At 42.4% G+C, this 16906-nt stretch overlaps 8 protein-coding genes across 8 annotated transcripts; 7 read left to right on the plus strand and 1 right to left on the minus strand.

Moving 5' to 3' along the window:
- The first annotated feature begins 24 nt into the window (after positions 1-24).
- Positions 25-1906, plus strand: LOC126561101 (BTB/POZ domain-containing protein 9). The gene is made up of 2 exons (XM_050217047.1): positions 25-861; positions 933-1906. Exons 1-2 carry the CDS (start codon positions 27-29, stop codon positions 1904-1906), a joined length of 1809 nt encoding a protein of 602 aa, XP_050073004.1. The 5' UTR covers positions 25-26.
- Positions 1907-2433: 527 nt separating this feature from the next.
- Positions 2434-2900, plus strand: LOC126561102 (uncharacterized). Its single transcript, XM_050217048.1, has 2 exons — positions 2434-2478; positions 2550-2900. Exons 1-2 carry the CDS (start codon positions 2434-2436, stop codon positions 2898-2900), a joined length of 396 nt encoding a protein of 131 aa, XP_050073005.1.
- A 15-nt stretch (positions 2901-2915) lies between these two features.
- On the minus strand, positions 2916-3854 carry LOC126561104 (putative gustatory receptor 59f). The gene is made up of 4 exons (XM_050217049.1): positions 3408-3854; positions 3257-3286; positions 3096-3191; positions 2916-3032 (listed from the first exon to the last, which is right to left on the minus strand). The coding sequence occupies exons 1-4, from the start codon at positions 3852-3854 to the stop codon at positions 2916-2918; spliced, it is 690 nt and encodes a 229-aa protein (XP_050073006.1).
- Positions 3855-5858: 2004 nt separating this feature from the next.
- LOC126562825 (chymotrypsin-2) lies at positions 5859-6802 on the plus strand. Its single transcript, XM_050219412.1, has 3 exons — positions 5859-6109; positions 6184-6577; positions 6639-6802. Exons 1-3 carry the CDS (start codon positions 5874-5876, stop codon positions 6786-6788), a joined length of 780 nt encoding a protein of 259 aa, XP_050075369.1. The 5' UTR covers positions 5859-5873; the 3' UTR covers positions 6789-6802.
- A 1179-nt stretch (positions 6803-7981) lies between these two features.
- LOC126563687 (chymotrypsin-1) lies at positions 7982-8896 on the plus strand. The gene is made up of 3 exons (XM_050220331.1): positions 7982-8214; positions 8295-8685; positions 8747-8896. Exons 1-3 carry the CDS (start codon positions 7982-7984, stop codon positions 8894-8896), a joined length of 774 nt encoding a protein of 257 aa, XP_050076288.1.
- Positions 8897-9615: 719 nt separating this feature from the next.
- LOC126561105 (ninjurin-B-like) lies at positions 9616-10623 on the plus strand. Its single transcript, XM_050217050.1, has 5 exons — positions 9616-9804; positions 9879-9942; positions 10020-10054; positions 10127-10335; positions 10404-10623. Exons 1-5 carry the CDS (start codon positions 9616-9618, stop codon positions 10621-10623), a joined length of 717 nt encoding a protein of 238 aa, XP_050073007.1.
- Positions 10624-11760: 1137 nt separating this feature from the next.
- Positions 11761-12674, plus strand: LOC126561106 (chymotrypsin-2-like). The gene is made up of 3 exons (XM_050217051.1): positions 11761-11996; positions 12070-12460; positions 12525-12674. Exons 1-3 carry the CDS (start codon positions 11761-11763, stop codon positions 12672-12674), a joined length of 777 nt encoding a protein of 258 aa, XP_050073008.1.
- Positions 12675-13504: 830 nt separating this feature from the next.
- On the plus strand, positions 13505-13935 carry LOC126563365 (uncharacterized). The gene is made up of 2 exons (XM_050220001.1): positions 13505-13767; positions 13851-13935. The coding sequence occupies exons 1-2, from the start codon at positions 13505-13507 to the stop codon at positions 13933-13935; spliced, it is 348 nt and encodes a 115-aa protein (XP_050075958.1).
- The last annotated feature ends 2971 nt before the right edge of the window (positions 13936-16906 follow it).

Consider the following 16906-nt stretch of genomic DNA (forward strand, 5'->3'; position numbering starts at 1 on the left):
CGACATTTGCAATTCGTAGCTTCAAGATGAGCAGTCAAAACAGTGGTATCACTGCCAGCCAGCATTCCAACGTCGTCTGCATGGCACGCTCGCAGGAGATCGATCTAACGGCACGCTTTTCTAAGCAAATGGCGCAGCTTTGCATGTCACCGGACTACTCGGATGTAATGTTCATCGTGGAGAAGCAACGTATACCGGCGCATCGTGTCATACTAGCCGCTCGAAGCGAATACTTCCGTGCGCTGCTGTACGGTGGGATGCAGGAAACGAAGCAGGACGAAATCACACTTCACATCCCACTGACTGCGTTTAAATCGTTGCTGAAGTACATCTACTCCGGCAGCATGTCGCTGGTGAATATGAAGGAAGAGCATTTGCTGGATACCCTGGGGCTAGCGAATCAGTACGGATTTGCCGATTTGGAGATGGCCATATCGGATTATCTGCGGCAGGTGCTTTCGCTTAGCAATGTTTGCGCTATTTTAGATGCAGCCCGATTGTTTGCATTGGACGGATTGACCAGCGTGTGCTACACGTTTATGGATCGGAATGCGGCGGAAATTTTGCAGCACGAATCATTTCGCAACTTGTCACTGGATTCGCTAAGTAGTTTGCTGATGAGGGATTCGCTGTTTGCAAGAGAGGTGGAAATATTTCAAGCTGTGTTCGATTGGTGCCGAAGCAATGCGGACAGCGTGGAAAATGTGGATGTAGTGGTTGAAAAGGTCCGATTTGCGCTGATGTCTCTGGAGGAGCTTTTGACCGTGGTACGTCCGTCCGGCATACTCGATCCGGAACGTTTATTGGATGCGATTGCGGAGAAGGTGTCCTCCAAGCAACTACCCTACCGTGGCGCACTGTGTAAGTTATTGTCGTTTTTTTTTATTATTGAGCATGATAGAGAAAAGCTAATTCTATCTGCTGTTCCACAGTTCCGGAAGAAAATGTTGCAACACAGCAGTTTAATTCGTGCACAATTCACGGTGAATTACGGTCCGCCCTGCTGGACGGTGACACCGTATCGTACGATATGGAGAAAGGCTACACGCGGCACTCGATTGGCGAAAAGGGCGATGGTGGTGGAATAATTGTTGAGCTGGGTAAATTGTTCATAATCAACCACATTAAGGTGCTGCTTTGGGATCGAGACACCCGTTCGTACAGCTACTACATCGAGGTATCGGTCAACCAGCGAACCTGGGAGCGGGTCGTGGACCACACGAAGTACTACTGTCGTTCTTGGCAGTACCTGTACTTCCCAGCTCAAGCCGTCCGTTTTATACGACTCGTCGGTACGCACAACACGATGAACAATGTGTTCCACGTCGTTGCCCTGGAAGCCATGTACACCGAGACGACCACACCGGTAGTGGACGGTATACAGCAACCGACATTCAACGTCGCCACGGTCGAACGTAGTGCAACCGTGGTGGAAGGTATAAGCCGAACTCGCAACGTGCTGCTAAATGGTGAGGTGAAAAATTACGACTGGGATTCGGGCTACACTTGCCATCACATCGGCACGGGCGTGATACTGATACAGCTGGGCCAACCGTACTGGATCGATTCGATGCGACTGCTGCTGTGGGACTGTGACAATCGATCTTACAGCTTCTACATCGAGGTGTCGGTAGATATGAAAGATTGGGAAATGGTGGTAGACAAACAGTCGGATCATCTCAAGTCCTGGCAACACTTTTCCTTCCAACCGAGGGTGGTCGTTTACATACGCATCGTTGGGACGCACAACACGGCAAACGGAATATTCCATCTCGTACACTTCGAGTGTCCATCACAGGATCCGGAATATTTAAGCTGCGAACGAAGCGTTTCCGCATCGGTCAATGAATTGCCGTCGCCTGGCACTGAACAACTAGATACGCAAGAAGCTTCACCAACCGACTGAACCAATGCAGGGTCGCCTGGCCTGAATTTCGTACTTAGCTTTGCGAGGTCGCCCAGCGGATAGGAATCTCTACCACAGCGAGGGAAACAAATTAAGCACACCGAGGAGAAAACGTCCTCCGTACTGATTATATACTTATTGGCTGATAAATTATTACAAAAACGTGTAGAAATCTGTAACTCTGTGATCTATCCGGACGCTCACAGTCCAACAATACTCCAGTGGGACGTGAATGTGTTTTATTTAGCTATTTACCTGATGTATTACAAAATTATATTAACTGTGAGAAAAAAAGGCGCAAATAAAAGCACATAACTGGTATGTAATTAATTTGAATCGATTTTTCGCTCATGAAATAAAAAAAACGGATCTTACGATTAGTCATGAGGTGTCGTGAGTTTAAAGTGGCAAACAAAACAAATAGTGGCGTGTTTTATCTTATCAGACAATTCTGCCGTCCTCCATCGGTAATCATTAGCTTGTTGGTTGTGGTACGAGTGTGGAGCGCGTTGTGCCAGTTTTTTACAATGAAGCTTCTCAGTTGGTTGATTGTTGTTTGTGCTACATTTGCCGTAAGTGTGCCGTCTTTTGTGTCATGTTTAGTACAATATTCAAAGTATTTCCTTTATCCATGTTCCAATAGCCATCGTTGGGCAGTTTCGTTGAGTGTGATCTTGATCTGGAAGATCCCGCAATTATCAGCCGACTGCCAGAACAGTGCCAGAATGTGGATGATGCTACCAAATCGTTAATGATCGAAGAATCGGCAAGCTTTAAATTGTTCCATCAGAAGCTGCTAGAGTATGAAGCTTCCCAGGTTCCGGCCAGTGAAGATGCGGTGCACATGGATATGGATTTCCGTAACGAACTGTACGCAGCTGGTGATCTGCACGAGTGTCTAAGCTTAAACGATACGCTTAACCAGTACTTACGGTGCGTGATGGACAAGCGGAACAAAATGTTGGAAATAGTTGAACAAGCTGGCTCTTTATGATGATCGAATTCTCGATCAACCTTTGGAGTTATAGATACTGTCCAGCGCCGTAACTGCTCCGTTGTGTTTGTTAAGCTTGGCGGAATCGAACTGTATCAGTATGATCATGAACGAGAGCAGTGCGACAAAGATCTGTAACATGTTGTGTTTTAGGGAAACTGGCAGTATTTTCGACCAACATTTCGTCCAACATACCGAGGATAGTGAAGATAGTTCTAGCTTGAGAATCCCACAAGCTGTAGGTACGATCTTCTTCTGGCCCAGCGTTAGCATTCTGAGGCGAGTCAATTGCTGTAATACGAAATATTAAAACAAATATAAGGGGAAAACGAAATGAACCAGTGTTTTGAACATACCTGATCTTCTACCAACACCGAAGACTCGTTCTGAGGGGAAATCTCGAAGAGAATTGTACCGAAACGTGTTTGCTAAGGATCATTTAGTTTTAATGCTATAAGTGTTGTATAGTTTTTGAGAAAAACACACACTACATATTGAAAACCTTACCTCCTGCTTGATCCTTTCGCTAGGACACAGCACCATCAACAGCATGCATAATTGTAGCAAAATCCAAAGAACGTTGTAAGCCATATAGATAATATTCGAATCATTTGCCTGCACGTACTGGTAGATTTCCAGCAGCTGTAAACTAGTTACATTTATACTGCCGAAAACATTAGTTACTATCAGCAGTGCGTATGAACGGGTGATGAGTCGAACACAATCATCAAGCTGAAGGTAAAGATGCTTCGTCTGTTCTAGGTTTACATTACCCGAACCAAGCATTAGGTTAATTTTCTTCTGCAACTTGTATATCAGTACAGCACCAGCATAGTATTGGGCAAGAGACATAATCGCAAACATGTTCGGCAACAGATAGGCCCCCAGCGAGAACAGAGTGCCATAAAAACTTCCAAAATGCAGATAATCGAACAACAATCCCATGCTGAACATCGTGATGAAAAATGTACAGATCCAGAGCAGCTGCACTCGAAGAAAGACTAATATTCCGGTCCATTCTTTGCACGGTATCGCCACAGCAACGATGTAGATTTTTTCCATAAATTGCTTAAAACGTTGTGCTTCCGTGTAGCCACGGCTCATCGCTAGCATGCTGATGAAAATGCACAGGACCGCTTCGTTTACGTATAGCACGCCGGTGAAGAAAGGCATTGGCACCTCTATAAGCTGTGCAACCGCTTGGTAACCACAGATTGCTATCCATGCAAGAGCACCCGCCGACACCAGGAATCGGGCCTGCTTGAAGTAAAACATTGGTTGTGTGTCCTGGCACGGTGCAATGAAGAGCAGTTGCGCACAGCGTAGATGCGTTTTAAAGGATTGATATAAATGCACGTGCACACAATGCTGCACCTCTCTGTAGTCGGTGGTCATGGTGCTTCGAGTCACAAAACCTGTATGAAAGTCTGAGTTGCTGGACAGTTGTAGATGGTATGGCGTGGTTTGTATGCGAGTAATAATTTATAACTCCATAATGCACGAAACGCTTCCAACTCTTTTGAATATTTTTACTTAAATAAGCATCCGACTGCTTGCAATTAATTCAACATGGTCACGCAAGGCACTAAAGCTCTATGGGAACAAATATTGGATTGCTGGTTGAAACATTTATACAATTATAAATTTGATAATTGTCACTCCCAAGTAATGGCTAAGTGAAAAGCTTTTTAAAATTATTCAGATAATTGTTTTTTGTATTTATCTTATTTCTTTTTACAATAAGCTTGCTGTTTCATTAGTCCCAATGGCTCCAACACTACTTCGAGCTTTAAATTTATTCCCACAGACAGTTCCAACGGCATTGAACGAACGAGCTTTTGCTAGAGCTTTAACGGTTTTTATTTTCAAATATCTTAAGTGGCGCTCAGTCGTTAATTTTTCAATTTTGGACTCCTTATGTTCGAGTTGAGGGGCTTGATAAGCTAAAGCTGTAACGCCTAGGTGATCACCCAGGGGGTTGTTTCTCGCAGCAGTACGAGCAGGGGTCTCTTGAGACAACAGTCGACAAACCATTCGTGTTGGGCTTCAGCTAGGCATGGCCCTCAGTTCGCTTGTAGGAAGATCCGCCTCTCATACATCCAACATTATTTTTAACAAAATATATTTGGTATACGGCTTAATCGAGGACATTCAATAGGTGTTTTTGACCTGAAGATGTGAGCTTACCAGGAAAAAAATCACCAAGACATGCCTCTGTATTCCTAAGCAATACATAACTGATCCTTAATCATCAACATAACTCTTTGTTCAAAAAAATAAGCCTTGTTTGTACGCTTGTTTTACCCAGATAGAACCTTGACGTAACAATATTCAGGTCAGCTGAGTTGCATTGTTTTTATCAATATACTGCTTAGCTTAATCTTGAACTGTTTTCTACTGACGTTGGCTTACAAGTACGTTACGATCGTCTGCTAATGTACCACTTGACATATTGTTTTCCTTGGCTCGGTTCTGAAGTGTCTTGATATTGACCAGACAGGACTTAATTGCTACCGACCATTACGGTTACGATTACCTCAGACAGAGTGTGTGATGTTTACCGAACGAGAACAAATGCGTTGCTCTTCTTTTAGTACACTTTTCACCACAAAGATTAGAAAAACCAAAAGTGAATTTATCAATCACTAGTTATACGCTGAGTGCGACGATTAGTTTCGAGTGTTGCAGTAAAGTTTTCTTTTGTCACCTCGATAGTGACACCATAAACTTGATCCATTTAAAACACGAATAGGTAGTGGTATCTTGACGGATCGTTTCCTGAAGTTATCCTAAAGGATAATCCACTCTACAACATAATCTAATGAGTCAGCTACTCGACAAAGCTAGTGGAGTATATAAGCAAACGTTCGTACCTTCGAAGTATCAAACAGAACTCACAGTTCAATACACAGGGACAGCTCTTATTAGCACAGTTAGCCTTTCGATTGCTGGTTCTTATTAGCAAACATCATCATGCTGCCTAAGGTTGTTCTTGTTTTTGCGTCCATTATCCTGGTGGCTAGTGGAGCGAAAGTGCCACGGCTAGTGCTAGATGATACGTACGTCAACCGAGTGGTTGGTGGTGAAGTAGCTAAGAATGGATCGGCCCCATACCAGGTGTCGCTGCAGGTATCCGGTTGGGGTCATAATTGTGGTGGATCGCTGTTGAACGATCGGTGGGTCCTAACGGCAGCTCACTGTCTAGTCGGGTATGTATTTCCGTTGCGCTGGATGAAGATGAGAAGAACTGTTCTGAACTAGTGAGACATTTGTGCTTGTGTAGAAACAATCCCAGCGATTTGGTAGTGCTTGTCGGTACAAACAGTCTGAAGGAGGGAGGCGAGCGACTGAAGGTGGATAAACTGCTGTACCACAGCCGCTACAACCGTCCTCAGTTCCACAACGATGTAGGACTGGTGCGCCTGGAGCAACCGGTAAAGTTTTCGGACACTGTGAAAAGCATCGAATACTCGGAGAAGGAGGTTCCAGTCAATGCTACTGTCCGTTTGACGGGCTGGGGTCGTACTAGTGTCAACGGACCTGTGCCTACACTGTTGCAGAGCCTAAATGTCGTCACACTGTCCAACGAAGACTGCAAGAAAAAGATGGGCAATCCTGCCAATGTCGATGTTGGACATGTTTGTACTCTGACCAAAGCCGGTGAAGGTGCATGCAATGTAAGAATGATCGCTCGATCCATGTTACATGGGAAGGTGTTAATAATTCGATTTCTTACAGGGCGACTCCGGTGGTCCTCTGGTGTACGAAGGAAAGCTTGTAGGAGTTGTGAACTTCGGCGTACCATGCGGCCTTGGATATCCGGATGGGTTCGCACGGGTGTCATACTATCATGACTGGGTACGCACTACTATGGCCAACAATAAATAGGAACATGGATTAGACTACTTCCTGTCACTACAGCTATGAGAATGATGAATAAAATGTATATTTTCTGAATAAATTGGGTTGTATATTTTTTGCAGTGGAAGTATATTTCCGTTGGTAAAACCTTTTCAACGGCATCCAGGCTCAGTTTACTCCTGGAGTGTTTGGCTCTGAATGCTCCTCTAATACTGGTAGTATTTTGCTTGAAAAATTTTCCAGCAAAGGCTTTCGAGACCGTGCTGCCATTTATGACTCCTGCAAGGTGGCATCAAGATGAAGCTTCCAAAGAATATCCGGGTGTTTGCCGAGGAGGCAAGTCTTAGTGCGTTATATTTGAAATCAAATTCGTTAAAATTGAGTGGTTTTTATTGATGAAAATCGTTCGATGTAAGTAAATCACATAGCGATATTTGAAAAGTCTTACGGAAACATGAGATCATTGTTTTTGATCATTTTAATAGAGGTACTTCAAGAATAAAGACGAGAGTAAAAACTCAAAGCCCCTATAAATAAACAAAAAAGAGACACTTCAAGCAGCTCTCGATATATGACCCGCCACGTTAGTTATCATGACACACGTTGTGGATCATTTGATGTAGACCGAATCATTATCGGTGAAATGCTTTCAGTTGAAATGCTACTGTTTTCCTACCCAAGCCTTGCCTCAGACAGCCATTAGAGGCATTATTGTGATACTTGTTTGCTTTACATCTATGACAGACGACAAGACAAGAGTCTCAAACGTGAGGCTGGGTTTTTACACTCAGAAACCTAAGTTGGGCGCCGAAGTGTAGAAGCTGGTAAGTAGGTTAGTGAGCTTCACTCGAGGATTTTTGTAAAGGAGAAGATAATATTCTATCGGTCGTACTTACAACTTCAATGATTAATTTGAAGTGCATCTTACATAGTTTAAGCGATGAACCGATTGCTCCGACTACATACTTTACAAAAGGTGCTTTGTGTTTATTCCATTGCTGTTAAGAAAAAGATGCATGCATATAACACACTTCTAGCAGTATTTTGATGGCCTGTCCACTTCAGGGATAATCTAATCACTCGGATAACCTAGTAAAACTACTCGAAAAAGATAGTAACAGAAGGGACGCACTATAAAAGCATTTCTGTTTAACAAGGAGCGCACCAAACGTAGCGACAATAGCTATTCATTTCCTTTCAGGTGGCCATCGATAAGCATCATGCTTTTAAGGGTTGTCGCTGTTGCATCTATTCTTCTGGTGGCTAGTGGAGCGAAGTTGCCACGGCTAGTGCTAGATGATACGTACGTCAACCGAGTCGTTGGTGGAGAAGTAGCTAAGAATGGATCGGCCCCATACCAGGTGTCGCTGCAGGTACCGGCCTGGGGTCATAATTGTGGTGGATCGTTGTTGAACGATCGGTGGGTGCTAACGGCAGCTCACTGTCTAGTCGGGTATGTGTTGTGTTGTCAATACGTCAGTCGTTAAGTGTATCTAGGAACTAGTGACTAGTGAGAAGTTAATTTTCATGCAGGATGAATCCCAACGACTTGCTGGTACTCGTCGGCACCAACAGCCTGAAGGAAGGAGGCGAGCTATTGAAGGTGGACAAGCTGCTGTACCACAGCCGCTACAATCTTCCACTGTTCTACAACGACATTGGTCTGGTACGTCTTGCACAACCGGTAAAGTTTTCGGATACTGTGAAAAGCATCGAATACTCGGAGAAGGAAGTTCCGGCTAATGTGACAGTACGACTGACGGGCTGGGGTAATACTGGCGATGGGGGAACTCCTACCTTACTGCAGAGTCTTAACGTTGTCACACTGTCGAATGAGGATTGTAACGCGCTGGGTGGAAGTCCTGATTATGCTGATGTGGGACACCTTTGTACACTGACCAAAACAGGCGAGGGTGCATGCAATGTAAGTGTGTTCGGTCGTTCCATGTTACATGGGAAGGTGTTAATAATTCGATTTCTTACAGGGCGACTCTGGTGGTCCTCTGGTGTACGAGGGAAAGCTGGTAGGAGTTGTAAACTTCGGTGTACCATGCGCTCTTGGATATCCGGATGGATTTGCACGGGTTTCATACTATCATGAATGGGTTCGCACAACTATGGCTAACAATTCGTAGCTTGAATTGTAATTCTATGATCGTTGCCGAAACGGAGTGATTTTTGTAAAATAAAATACAACACATTATATGGCAATTTATTTGATTAGTTTTTTTTATATTCACTGGAGGTCGGTTGGTTGTTGTCGGATTAAGAAAAAACGGCTCAGGGGAATGGTAACGGTTTACCTCATGCATTGAATTTTATGCTATCAATAAATCAAGACTAGGTTGAAGAGAATTTTTCACCCGTACGGTACTGCTATCATATTTCGTGAATATATGTATTATTATCACACAGATAGTGCAATATTTTTAACTCGAATGTTTCTTAAAAATAATGCACGCCCTTGGTGATAGAGCCCTTGGCTTAGATAAGGGCTTAGTTCCAAGAAGTATGTATGGATAAATAATCTTTGATAGTTGGAGATACAAAAAAAGCGATTACGAAGAAAATGTGCATTAATAAGTTTAAATCAGTTTAAGTCAATCAATAATTTATTGTAGCTTTAAACATTTTAAACAGCATAATAGTTTATTTTTTTTTCATCCATTACCCGCTAGCTTAACGCAGAAACATAGCAGCTGTTAAATAATGCACTGTACACGTTACTATCGATAACGAATCAAATCCATATCAGAATATCCTTTCTTATCTTCACGCGTCTATGGATCTTGGCAACCGCAACGTTGTTGCTTTAGTCGTTTCTTACTTTCCACGCAGTAAACACGCACCAAACATGTCCGAATTAGTGAGCTATCGTTCAGGTATGCTACCAGCAAAGGTAGAAGTACCTAACGACGAGGATCTTAATGGCGACGATAACGATTTTAGCAGCATAGTGGAGTCGGAACACGGTGAACACAACAACTATCCATGCGCGAGATCAAACGCCGGCTATACCAGCTTAATGGTGTATCAGGAGAGTGTGAAGTATCGTTTCGTGTTTTCAAGTTATGTTTTGGTATGACAAAAGTTTAAACAAATGTATCTTTTCTTCAGAAACCGTATCCTGCCCAAGAGAAACATGGTCAAGAAAGTATTCAAATCCAAAGACAGGACAGTGGTAAGAGTAGTGACTCTATTCTGAGTAAAGTTGATCATAAAGTGTGCTAATTCGTTCTTGGTGTTATGCATGTTTAGATATAACAGACCTAAAAGAACCAACCAACAAACAAGTAAATAATTTTGTAAAAAGTTATAACTAAAAGAGAGTCAGCATTATACAGCATTCTCCTTATTGTTCGTAGCTTAACGCAGAGCTGAGCAGCTTTGTGCAAAAGAAATCATTCGCCCAAAACATGATGGACATTGCGCTGCTGTCTGCTAACACAAATCAGCTACGATACGTGATAGATCTGGGCGACAAGCATCCGTACTATATGACCAGCTTGCTGCTAATTATAGTAAGTTTGGTGATGCAAATTGTTGTCGGATTGTCGATGGTTTATTTAAACAGGTAAGTACAACAAACGCACTATACCTTTATGTATATTATTAAGTGTGAGTTTACCTCTTCACATTTAGGTATAACATGAAGAACAAGAGGGAAATGAAAGCGGCTTCCCACATGAATAACCTGTCAGTAGCGGGTGTGTTCTTGGTAACACTGGTGAACGTGTTTATTTCCACTTTTAACGGTGCAGGAGTTGGACCAATGTCTACACAAGATCAAGCCAGTGTGCCACAGAATGCATCTACTTTAACCACGCAACAAGCTCCATTCGTGGAGCAGGAAAATCCATGATACTACTGGACGTAACGTAGTTATAATATCCAAGCTTGGATCGACATTTAAGACACCAAAGTCCGTTGCTGTGCAACAGAAGAAGTTTTATTTAGCTCACGATTAGAAAATGAGCCATGATTGTGAGACACCTGCCATGTTAATCATTCCTTCGAATATTTACTTTTTTATTTATGCCAGGCCTATCTTATCTACTCGAATTTTAAACCTTATGGAAATAATTTCTAGAACTAATATTACATAAAGTGAATAGAAATAGTTATGAACTGTTGACCAAACCCGGTTACATGTAAGTGTAGCTACCAAGAGGATTGCGAGATTAGTAGAATGCAGTCAACATACGGTAAGGAATTGAAAATGTTTCGATAAGAAATCCATTTCTTAAACGGCAAACCCTTTATATATCGATGTATCTGTTGCATGCAGATAAGAGCGCACAAAGCCACGAGAACGCAGTCGTAATCTTTACCCGACGCCGATCTTTAATCCAATGGGTAAATAAAACGTTATCAAGAAAATCAAAGCTACACAACATGCATAAAATTGGAACATTTGTTATTCTTCAAAACTTTTATTCAAATGAAGTGTGAATTAAACCATTACTTTCAAACCTAATATTAAGTAAGTCAATACAAAAGGTAACGTCTGTTAAATGGGTCTGATTTGGAGGTTATTCAAACACTGCGAACTGGTAGCAGTATGGAGAGAATTCTTCTGATAATTTTCCTCGCTTGAGTTTTACTATTTTGTGGTTCATGCGGCTAGTAAAATTCCTAAGATAAGGCTCTTTGGGCAGTGCTACTTGAACTACAAGCCTCCATCTTTATCTGTTTACCTCTTACAACAATGAACACCGGATAATCCCGTGGCCAGCCCTAATAAATCCCATACAGTTGGATTTATTATCAATAACATGCGATCAATGAACGAATAACATGCGACCTTTAAATAAGCTTTCAACATATCTTTGATCGTAAAAATCTACTGTACTGTGTGTAGTGCACCCTTGAGGTGTCTTAATGATAGTGGCGGTGATATAAAAGCGAAGCTTCGAACGAGACGAATTCTCATACAGATCGGATAGTTCGACCAGCAAGTTATTTTTATCCCTCTCGCGTGTACTATCAGAAAATTATCATGCTACAAAAACTAGCTGTTTTTGTAGCGTACGTTTTTCTGGTGGTTAGTGGAGCGAAGTTGCCACGACTATTACTAGATGACACGTACGTCAACCGAGTCGTTGGTGGTGAAGTAGCTAAGAATGGATCGGCCCCATACCAGGTGTCACTACAGGCTGCAGGCTATGGTCATAATTGTGGTGGATCGCTGTTGAACGACCGATGGGTGCTAACGGCAGCTCACTGTCTAGTCGGGTAAGTTCACACAAACACCATAATCAATTAAGTTATTGAGAATTTTCTCACATGATCCACCTGATTGTTGTAGTTACGAGCCGAGAAATATGGATGTCCTTGTCGGCACAAACAGTCTAACCGAGGGTGGCACGCTACTTAAGGTGGATAAGTTTTTCCTACACAACTATACAAGTCCTGAATTCAATAACGACATTGCTCTGATGCGCTTGGAGAAACCGGTACAATTTTCTGAACTTGTGCAAAGCATTGCTTATTCGGCAAAAGTTGTGCCAGTCAATGCCACCGTACGATTGACGGGTTGGGGACGTACTAGTGCCAACGGACCAGTGCCTACGCTGCTGCAAAGTTTGAATGTCGTCACACTGTCTAATGAGGACTGCAAGGCAAAGAGTCTTTTCCCGGAGCATGTCGATGTGGGACACCTTTACACCATGACTAAAACCGGCGAAGGAGCTTGCAACGTATGTAATGGATGTTGACAAAGTTTTATTTATTGTACTAATGACATGAAGTTATTCAATTCAGGGAGACTCAGGCGGACCATTGGTATACGCAGGAGAGCTGGTGGGAGTGGTGAACTTTGGTGTTCCTTGTGCCCTCGGATATCCGGATGGTTTCGCACGGGTATCGTACTATCATAACTGGATTCGAACAACTATGGCCAACAACTCTTAATTGAATTGATAGCATTATAAAAAAAACTCTATATTTGAGGTAATATTAGAAAAAAGTTGTAAAATATATAAAATAAAGTAATGAATAATGGAGCATTGAAATGTCTGCCAAATTTCATTTCAAACGAATATTTTCTCAAGGGATGATAGTAAATTCGTATTCAGCATGGAAAGCATCATAGCTTTGCATACCTCTGGGCGCTTATGTTTATTCACCACGCTCTCAGCATTTCTTGAGAAAAGCTGTGAATAGGATTGAATTGCCAAAGTATATGAAACAATTGCAACTTAATTAATGAAGATAGGAACGCTTCAATGTCACAGTCATACGAATGGGGACATGCATTTATGTTTTTATGATTAGTTTAAGTTTTATTTCTATAAGTCTGCTATAGCGATGCAAATCGTTGCAGAACAATTCTTGTTTGGAATCCTACTTCCACTAAGCTTGTGTTCATTTTATACGACTCGACCAAATGAATGATAAGACGTCAATGACGACAGCCTCATACATGAACAACCTGTGCGTGCTAAATGTTTTCGCGGACATGTTCATCTTCACAGCTCCAAAGTCTACCCCAGACAAGAAGATCAATTGTATGCTAAGTAAGTAATAAGGAAACGACCGGACATACCATCAAAAATAAGCTGTTACTATGCAACACCTTGAAGTTTATCATCTCATGTATACTGGACTTGGTCTTAGTAGCCTTGTAATGTAGTATTCCTTACTGCTGAAAAAGATTTGATCGAAAATATAAACTGAACTCTAACGACAGCTAAAAAGTTTCGGCTCTATTTATAAAATTTTAGTATTTGTGAATAATAAAAATGAACTGCTCTTGTGCCTCAGAACGTTGCCCTCACCTGCAATACCTTCGAACGCTGCTTGAAAACAGCCAGAAGGAACAGATTCCGTACGCTAGCCGGCAGACATCAACGTCCGAAAATGCCACCGTCTGGCAGCGTTGGAAACCGTGCGTAATGCAGACGATCAAACTGTCCGGATGTGTGATCGAGACGGTGATGTTGCTCTGGGTGGTCATCACGCGCATTTGCCTGAAGATGTGGCTTCGTCTACTGGATGCAAATCGGTAAGGTTTTGAAGATATACCACCTTCAACTCATCTGCCTTCAACTTTTGTCGTTGAGCTAACGTTGTCGTTCCTTGAAATAGTTCCGCTCTTGTGCTGTTCCTGATGTTCTCCGTTTCGTTGATCTGTTCGATACTGAGTGGCGTACACGCCACAGTGTCAAGGTAAGGGAAGGAACCTCGGAAACTTTGCACCGATGCAGCAAGAATTTGGACCCCGAAAAAACAAAACATCCAAAGATGACCCTCCATCGCGTGGTGCGGAAGTGAAGGCTCGAGCTTCCGAAGAATAAGTCGTTTGGATTTAAATTGCCAGATTGAAGCCACTTAATTGGTGCACGGTGCGGTACGCTTTACAATAGCCGGGATTTAGTGAAACAATGTGCGTGATCAGCTCTAGCGATCTTTCTCATTTCCATCGTTGTGACTCTCGTCGCTGAGATGCGCACATCGGAGAACTCATCGGAATATTGCCAACATTTTGTACAAACGCGTTGTGGACCGATTTTCCACATCGATTGGCACAGAAACGCTGTGGCAGTGTACGGTGTTGTTCCCATGAAAAATCGGTTTAACCATGGTCTGTCATTCAATTAAACAGAAATCAATGGAGAAAACAAATGTTACAAAATTATCCACTGAGTAGTTGGAACGGAACAAAAAGAAAAAAAAAACGATCGAAGATGGACTCTTTTCCTAAAGGCGCTGCTACTGACTGGCGTCAGGGACGTGTTAATTAATATTTTCCGGCCCACGTCTTGTACCCCCACACGCGGGTGGTCGGTAATAAGCGGAACCCTAATTTCAAGTCACCCACCGGGTGTTCTTGACTAGAATCTTCCGTGCGGCATGTTGTACTGATTCGTTTTGAAGGCTTCCAGTTTGTCTTTCTCTCGATCAGAAGAGTATTAAATTACAGTAGTTGGATCTAGTTGAAAACTAAAAAAAAAGGTAAATTACGTAAATGTTATAAAAATTGGAAATAATTTTTGAAGCAACATAATCATCAAAAGAATTTGTTGTTCGCTGATACGGAAGTTGAAGAATAATCCAATGATTTTACGAATTGAAAATAGAATGCGTCTCCACTCAAACGAGTGTCCCAAAAGAGTTTTGTGTAAAGCATCATAACCCACCAACCAAACTATTCATCAGAACATGAAAAAAAAAATAAAGAGCTTGGTGGATTTACCACCGTTCATTCCGGACAGCTCAACTACGACGTCAACACTGTTGGATATTGGATTGATACGATTGCATTTATCACAACATTGTACTCGGTATGTCTAGTGCAATATAATAAAAGGCGCATATCTCTCCCCAAAGTCCACCTCAATCGTTCACCATCACTCTTCATAAAATGCTTTCAACGGTCAGTTCGAAACAGATTTAAAACTGCTGCTAGCCGGTGGAAAGATGTGAAGCTATAGATTAGAAATTTTCTCACCGTACGTTAGCTGTCCTAGCTGGACTGATGATTCGCGTTAAATTGCATCCACTGCTAGAGTGAAGATAGAATGATTTCCCGATTTAGAATTATTATCTTTTTTTGTTGTTGTTTCGAATTATTTTCCAGTCCCCTTTGGCAAACGGCTGGCGCCTCAGTAAAGTCAAAGCACCCGAAGAAGGTGTTACAAAAAAAAAACACCATCGTGTGCTAGCTTTATGTTCTCGGACGTCCGCGATCGAGCTATGATCGCGTTATGAGTAAGGGTTGTGATCATGTCCATCGCGCTTCCACCGGCCGAGAAGTGCCTGAGAACGACCTCGAACTGAACCAGCACGACCAGCTGATGATGATGGTCTTTTGTCCAATCTCTGCGATCACATTCTCCAATCTGCGAACACATCTTAAAATCATCTTGGCTCGCTAATTGATTCATCAACGAGCTGATAAACTTTGAGCTAGTTTTCGCTGCACAGTATGTTCAACAAGCAAGCCAAACAATTGCTTCACAAAAAGCTTCCAACGAATGGGAGGAAAGATTTTTTTAGCCGATTGCACCATCGATTTGTGTGGGGTCAGCGGCCAATGTGATGCGCGTATTGGAATGATGGATGTCGTATCGATTTGTCAACGTGCAGTTGAAAGCGCGGCCAAGTGACAGTCGTAGGTCACACCTTCACGCCCGCCAGTCAGTCAGGTTTCAATGTCAGCATGTTGTGATCATGACACGAGAGAGAGAGAGAGGGTGAAAAAAAGAAGGAATCAACCGAAAGGAAAATGGCTAAGAGCGTTTTGTAATGTAATGTGTGTATGTGTGGGCGATGGGTGGAAAATTTATACACCATAAGGAGCTGGAGGGGTGAACCTTGGAGGAAATGCTGAGGAAAGGGATTACAATCGCGAGAGGATCGAAGCGTCAGGAAGCAAAAGAAAACCAAGCGTATCGTGTAGGAGTGTCAATTGCACAAAAAAGGATGCAGATCAAAGGAACGAGCGTGTGCCGGCGGTCAGAAAAGTGATTGTTTGCGCTGTGGCAATGAAGTTTTTCCCTTGGTCATTTGGTGAGTCCACCCACCTTTTCCTGCGAGGGCGACACAATGCGGATCGAGAGTAGCATTTTCTTTTGCCCTATCCTTTTATTCGGAAAACCACACTGAGCTTATTTTCATAATTCATGAGACAGTTTCGCCAGAAGAAAATGCTGTTAGTTAATCACTTCATCAGCATTTGGTTGCATTTTTGTCGCATCTGATGCTGGAATGATGCTTTTTTCGTTCGTTAAGGTGCCATTCGAGCGCGTCAAGGTGTGAAGCAAGTATCTTAAGATATTTTAAGATGAAGAATTAAGGCCACAATATTAATTTGTTACTGAATTAATGAGGAAATTTGCAAAGGTTGTCTCTTGAAAAGGAGGTTGAATTGCGTTACTTAAAACCGTCTATTAACTACCTTTATTTGTAATGGTTACTCAACTTTTTTGATCTTCCTAGAATTTTCATACATGAAACAATATTTCAACCGAGCAACAAAAGGTTTTGTTTTGCAAAGAATGAATGCGAATTAATTTTGCTGCACTGTCCCCTTGCGACGAGACGAATGCATTAAACAAATTGCAATTAGTTCACTAGATTTCATTCAATCATCAGCTTTATGGTTGTCTGTCCTGTAAATGCAACATTAAACTGAACGTGTC

Source organism: Anopheles maculipalpis, chromosome 3RL, assembly GCF_943734695.1.
Source record: "Anopheles maculipalpis chromosome 3RL, idAnoMacuDA_375_x, whole genome shotgun sequence".
Lineage (NCBI taxonomy): Eukaryota > Metazoa > Arthropoda > Insecta > Diptera > Culicidae > Anopheles > Anopheles maculipalpis.

What these genes read in the sequence shown, in the direction of transcription:
- LOC126561101 (XM_050217047.1), top strand. Translation starts at nt 27, where the DNA reads ATGAGCAGTCAAAACAGTGGTATCACTGCCAGCCAGCATTCCAACGTC. An exon ending in ACCCTACCGTGGCGCACTGT is followed by an intron (nt 862 to 932) that starts GTAAGTTATTGT and finishes GCTGTTCCACAG; the next exon opens with TTCCGGAAGAAAATGTTGCA.
- LOC126561102 (XM_050217048.1), top strand. Translation starts at nt 2,434, where the DNA reads ATGAAGCTTCTCAGTTGGTTGATTGTTGTTTGTGCTACATTTGCC. An exon ending in TTGTTTGTGCTACATTTGCC is followed by an intron (nt 2,479 to 2,549) that starts GTAAGTGTGCCG and finishes ATGTTCCAATAG; the next exon opens with CCATCGTTGGGCAGTTTCGT.
- LOC126561104 (XM_050217049.1), bottom strand. Translation starts at nt 3,854, where the DNA reads ATGTTCAGCATGGGATTGTTGTTCGATTATCTGCATTTTGGAAGTTTT. An exon ending in GCGAAAGGATCAAGCAGGAG is followed by an intron (nt 3,287 to 3,407) that starts GTAAGGTTTTCA and finishes ATTTCCCCTCAG; the next exon opens with AACGAGTCTTCGGTGTTGGT. An exon ending in AACTATCTTCACTATCCTCG is followed by an intron (nt 3,033 to 3,095) that starts GTATGTTGGACG and finishes AACATGTTACAG; the next exon opens with ATCTTTGTCGCACTGCTCTC.
- LOC126562825 (XM_050219412.1), top strand. Translation starts at nt 5,874, where the DNA reads ATGCTGCCTAAGGTTGTTCTTGTTTTTGCGTCCATTATCCTGGTGGCT. An exon ending in GCAGCTCACTGTCTAGTCGG is followed by an intron (nt 6,110 to 6,183) that starts GTATGTATTTCC and finishes GTGCTTGTGTAG; the next exon opens with AAACAATCCCAGCGATTTGG. An exon ending in CCGGTGAAGGTGCATGCAAT is followed by an intron (nt 6,578 to 6,638) that starts GTAAGAATGATC and finishes GATTTCTTACAG; the next exon opens with GGCGACTCCGGTGGTCCTCT.
- LOC126563687 (XM_050220331.1), top strand. Translation starts at nt 7,982, where the DNA reads ATGCTTTTAAGGGTTGTCGCTGTTGCATCTATTCTTCTGGTGGCTAGT. An exon ending in GCAGCTCACTGTCTAGTCGG is followed by an intron (nt 8,215 to 8,294) that starts GTATGTGTTGTG and finishes ATTTTCATGCAG; the next exon opens with GATGAATCCCAACGACTTGC. An exon ending in CAGGCGAGGGTGCATGCAAT is followed by an intron (nt 8,686 to 8,746) that starts GTAAGTGTGTTC and finishes GATTTCTTACAG; the next exon opens with GGCGACTCTGGTGGTCCTCT.
- LOC126561105 (XM_050217050.1), top strand. Translation starts at nt 9,616, where the DNA reads ATGTCCGAATTAGTGAGCTATCGTTCAGGTATGCTACCAGCAAAGGTA. An exon ending in AAGAACCAACCAACAAACAA is followed by an intron (nt 10,055 to 10,126) that starts GTAAATAATTTT and finishes TATTGTTCGTAG; the next exon opens with CTTAACGCAGAGCTGAGCAG. An exon ending in TCGATGGTTTATTTAAACAG is followed by an intron (nt 10,336 to 10,403) that starts GTAAGTACAACA and finishes CTTCACATTTAG; the next exon opens with GTATAACATGAAGAACAAGA.
- LOC126561106 (XM_050217051.1), top strand. Translation starts at nt 11,761, where the DNA reads ATGCTACAAAAACTAGCTGTTTTTGTAGCGTACGTTTTTCTGGTGGTT. An exon ending in GCAGCTCACTGTCTAGTCGG is followed by an intron (nt 11,997 to 12,069) that starts GTAAGTTCACAC and finishes TGATTGTTGTAG; the next exon opens with TTACGAGCCGAGAAATATGG. An exon ending in CCGGCGAAGGAGCTTGCAAC is followed by an intron (nt 12,461 to 12,524) that starts GTATGTAATGGA and finishes TATTCAATTCAG; the next exon opens with GGAGACTCAGGCGGACCATT.
- LOC126563365 (XM_050220001.1), top strand. Translation starts at nt 13,505, where the DNA reads ATGAACTGCTCTTGTGCCTCAGAACGTTGCCCTCACCTGCAATACCTT. An exon ending in CGTCTACTGGATGCAAATCG is followed by an intron (nt 13,768 to 13,850) that starts GTAAGGTTTTGA and finishes TCCTTGAAATAG; the next exon opens with TTCCGCTCTTGTGCTGTTCC.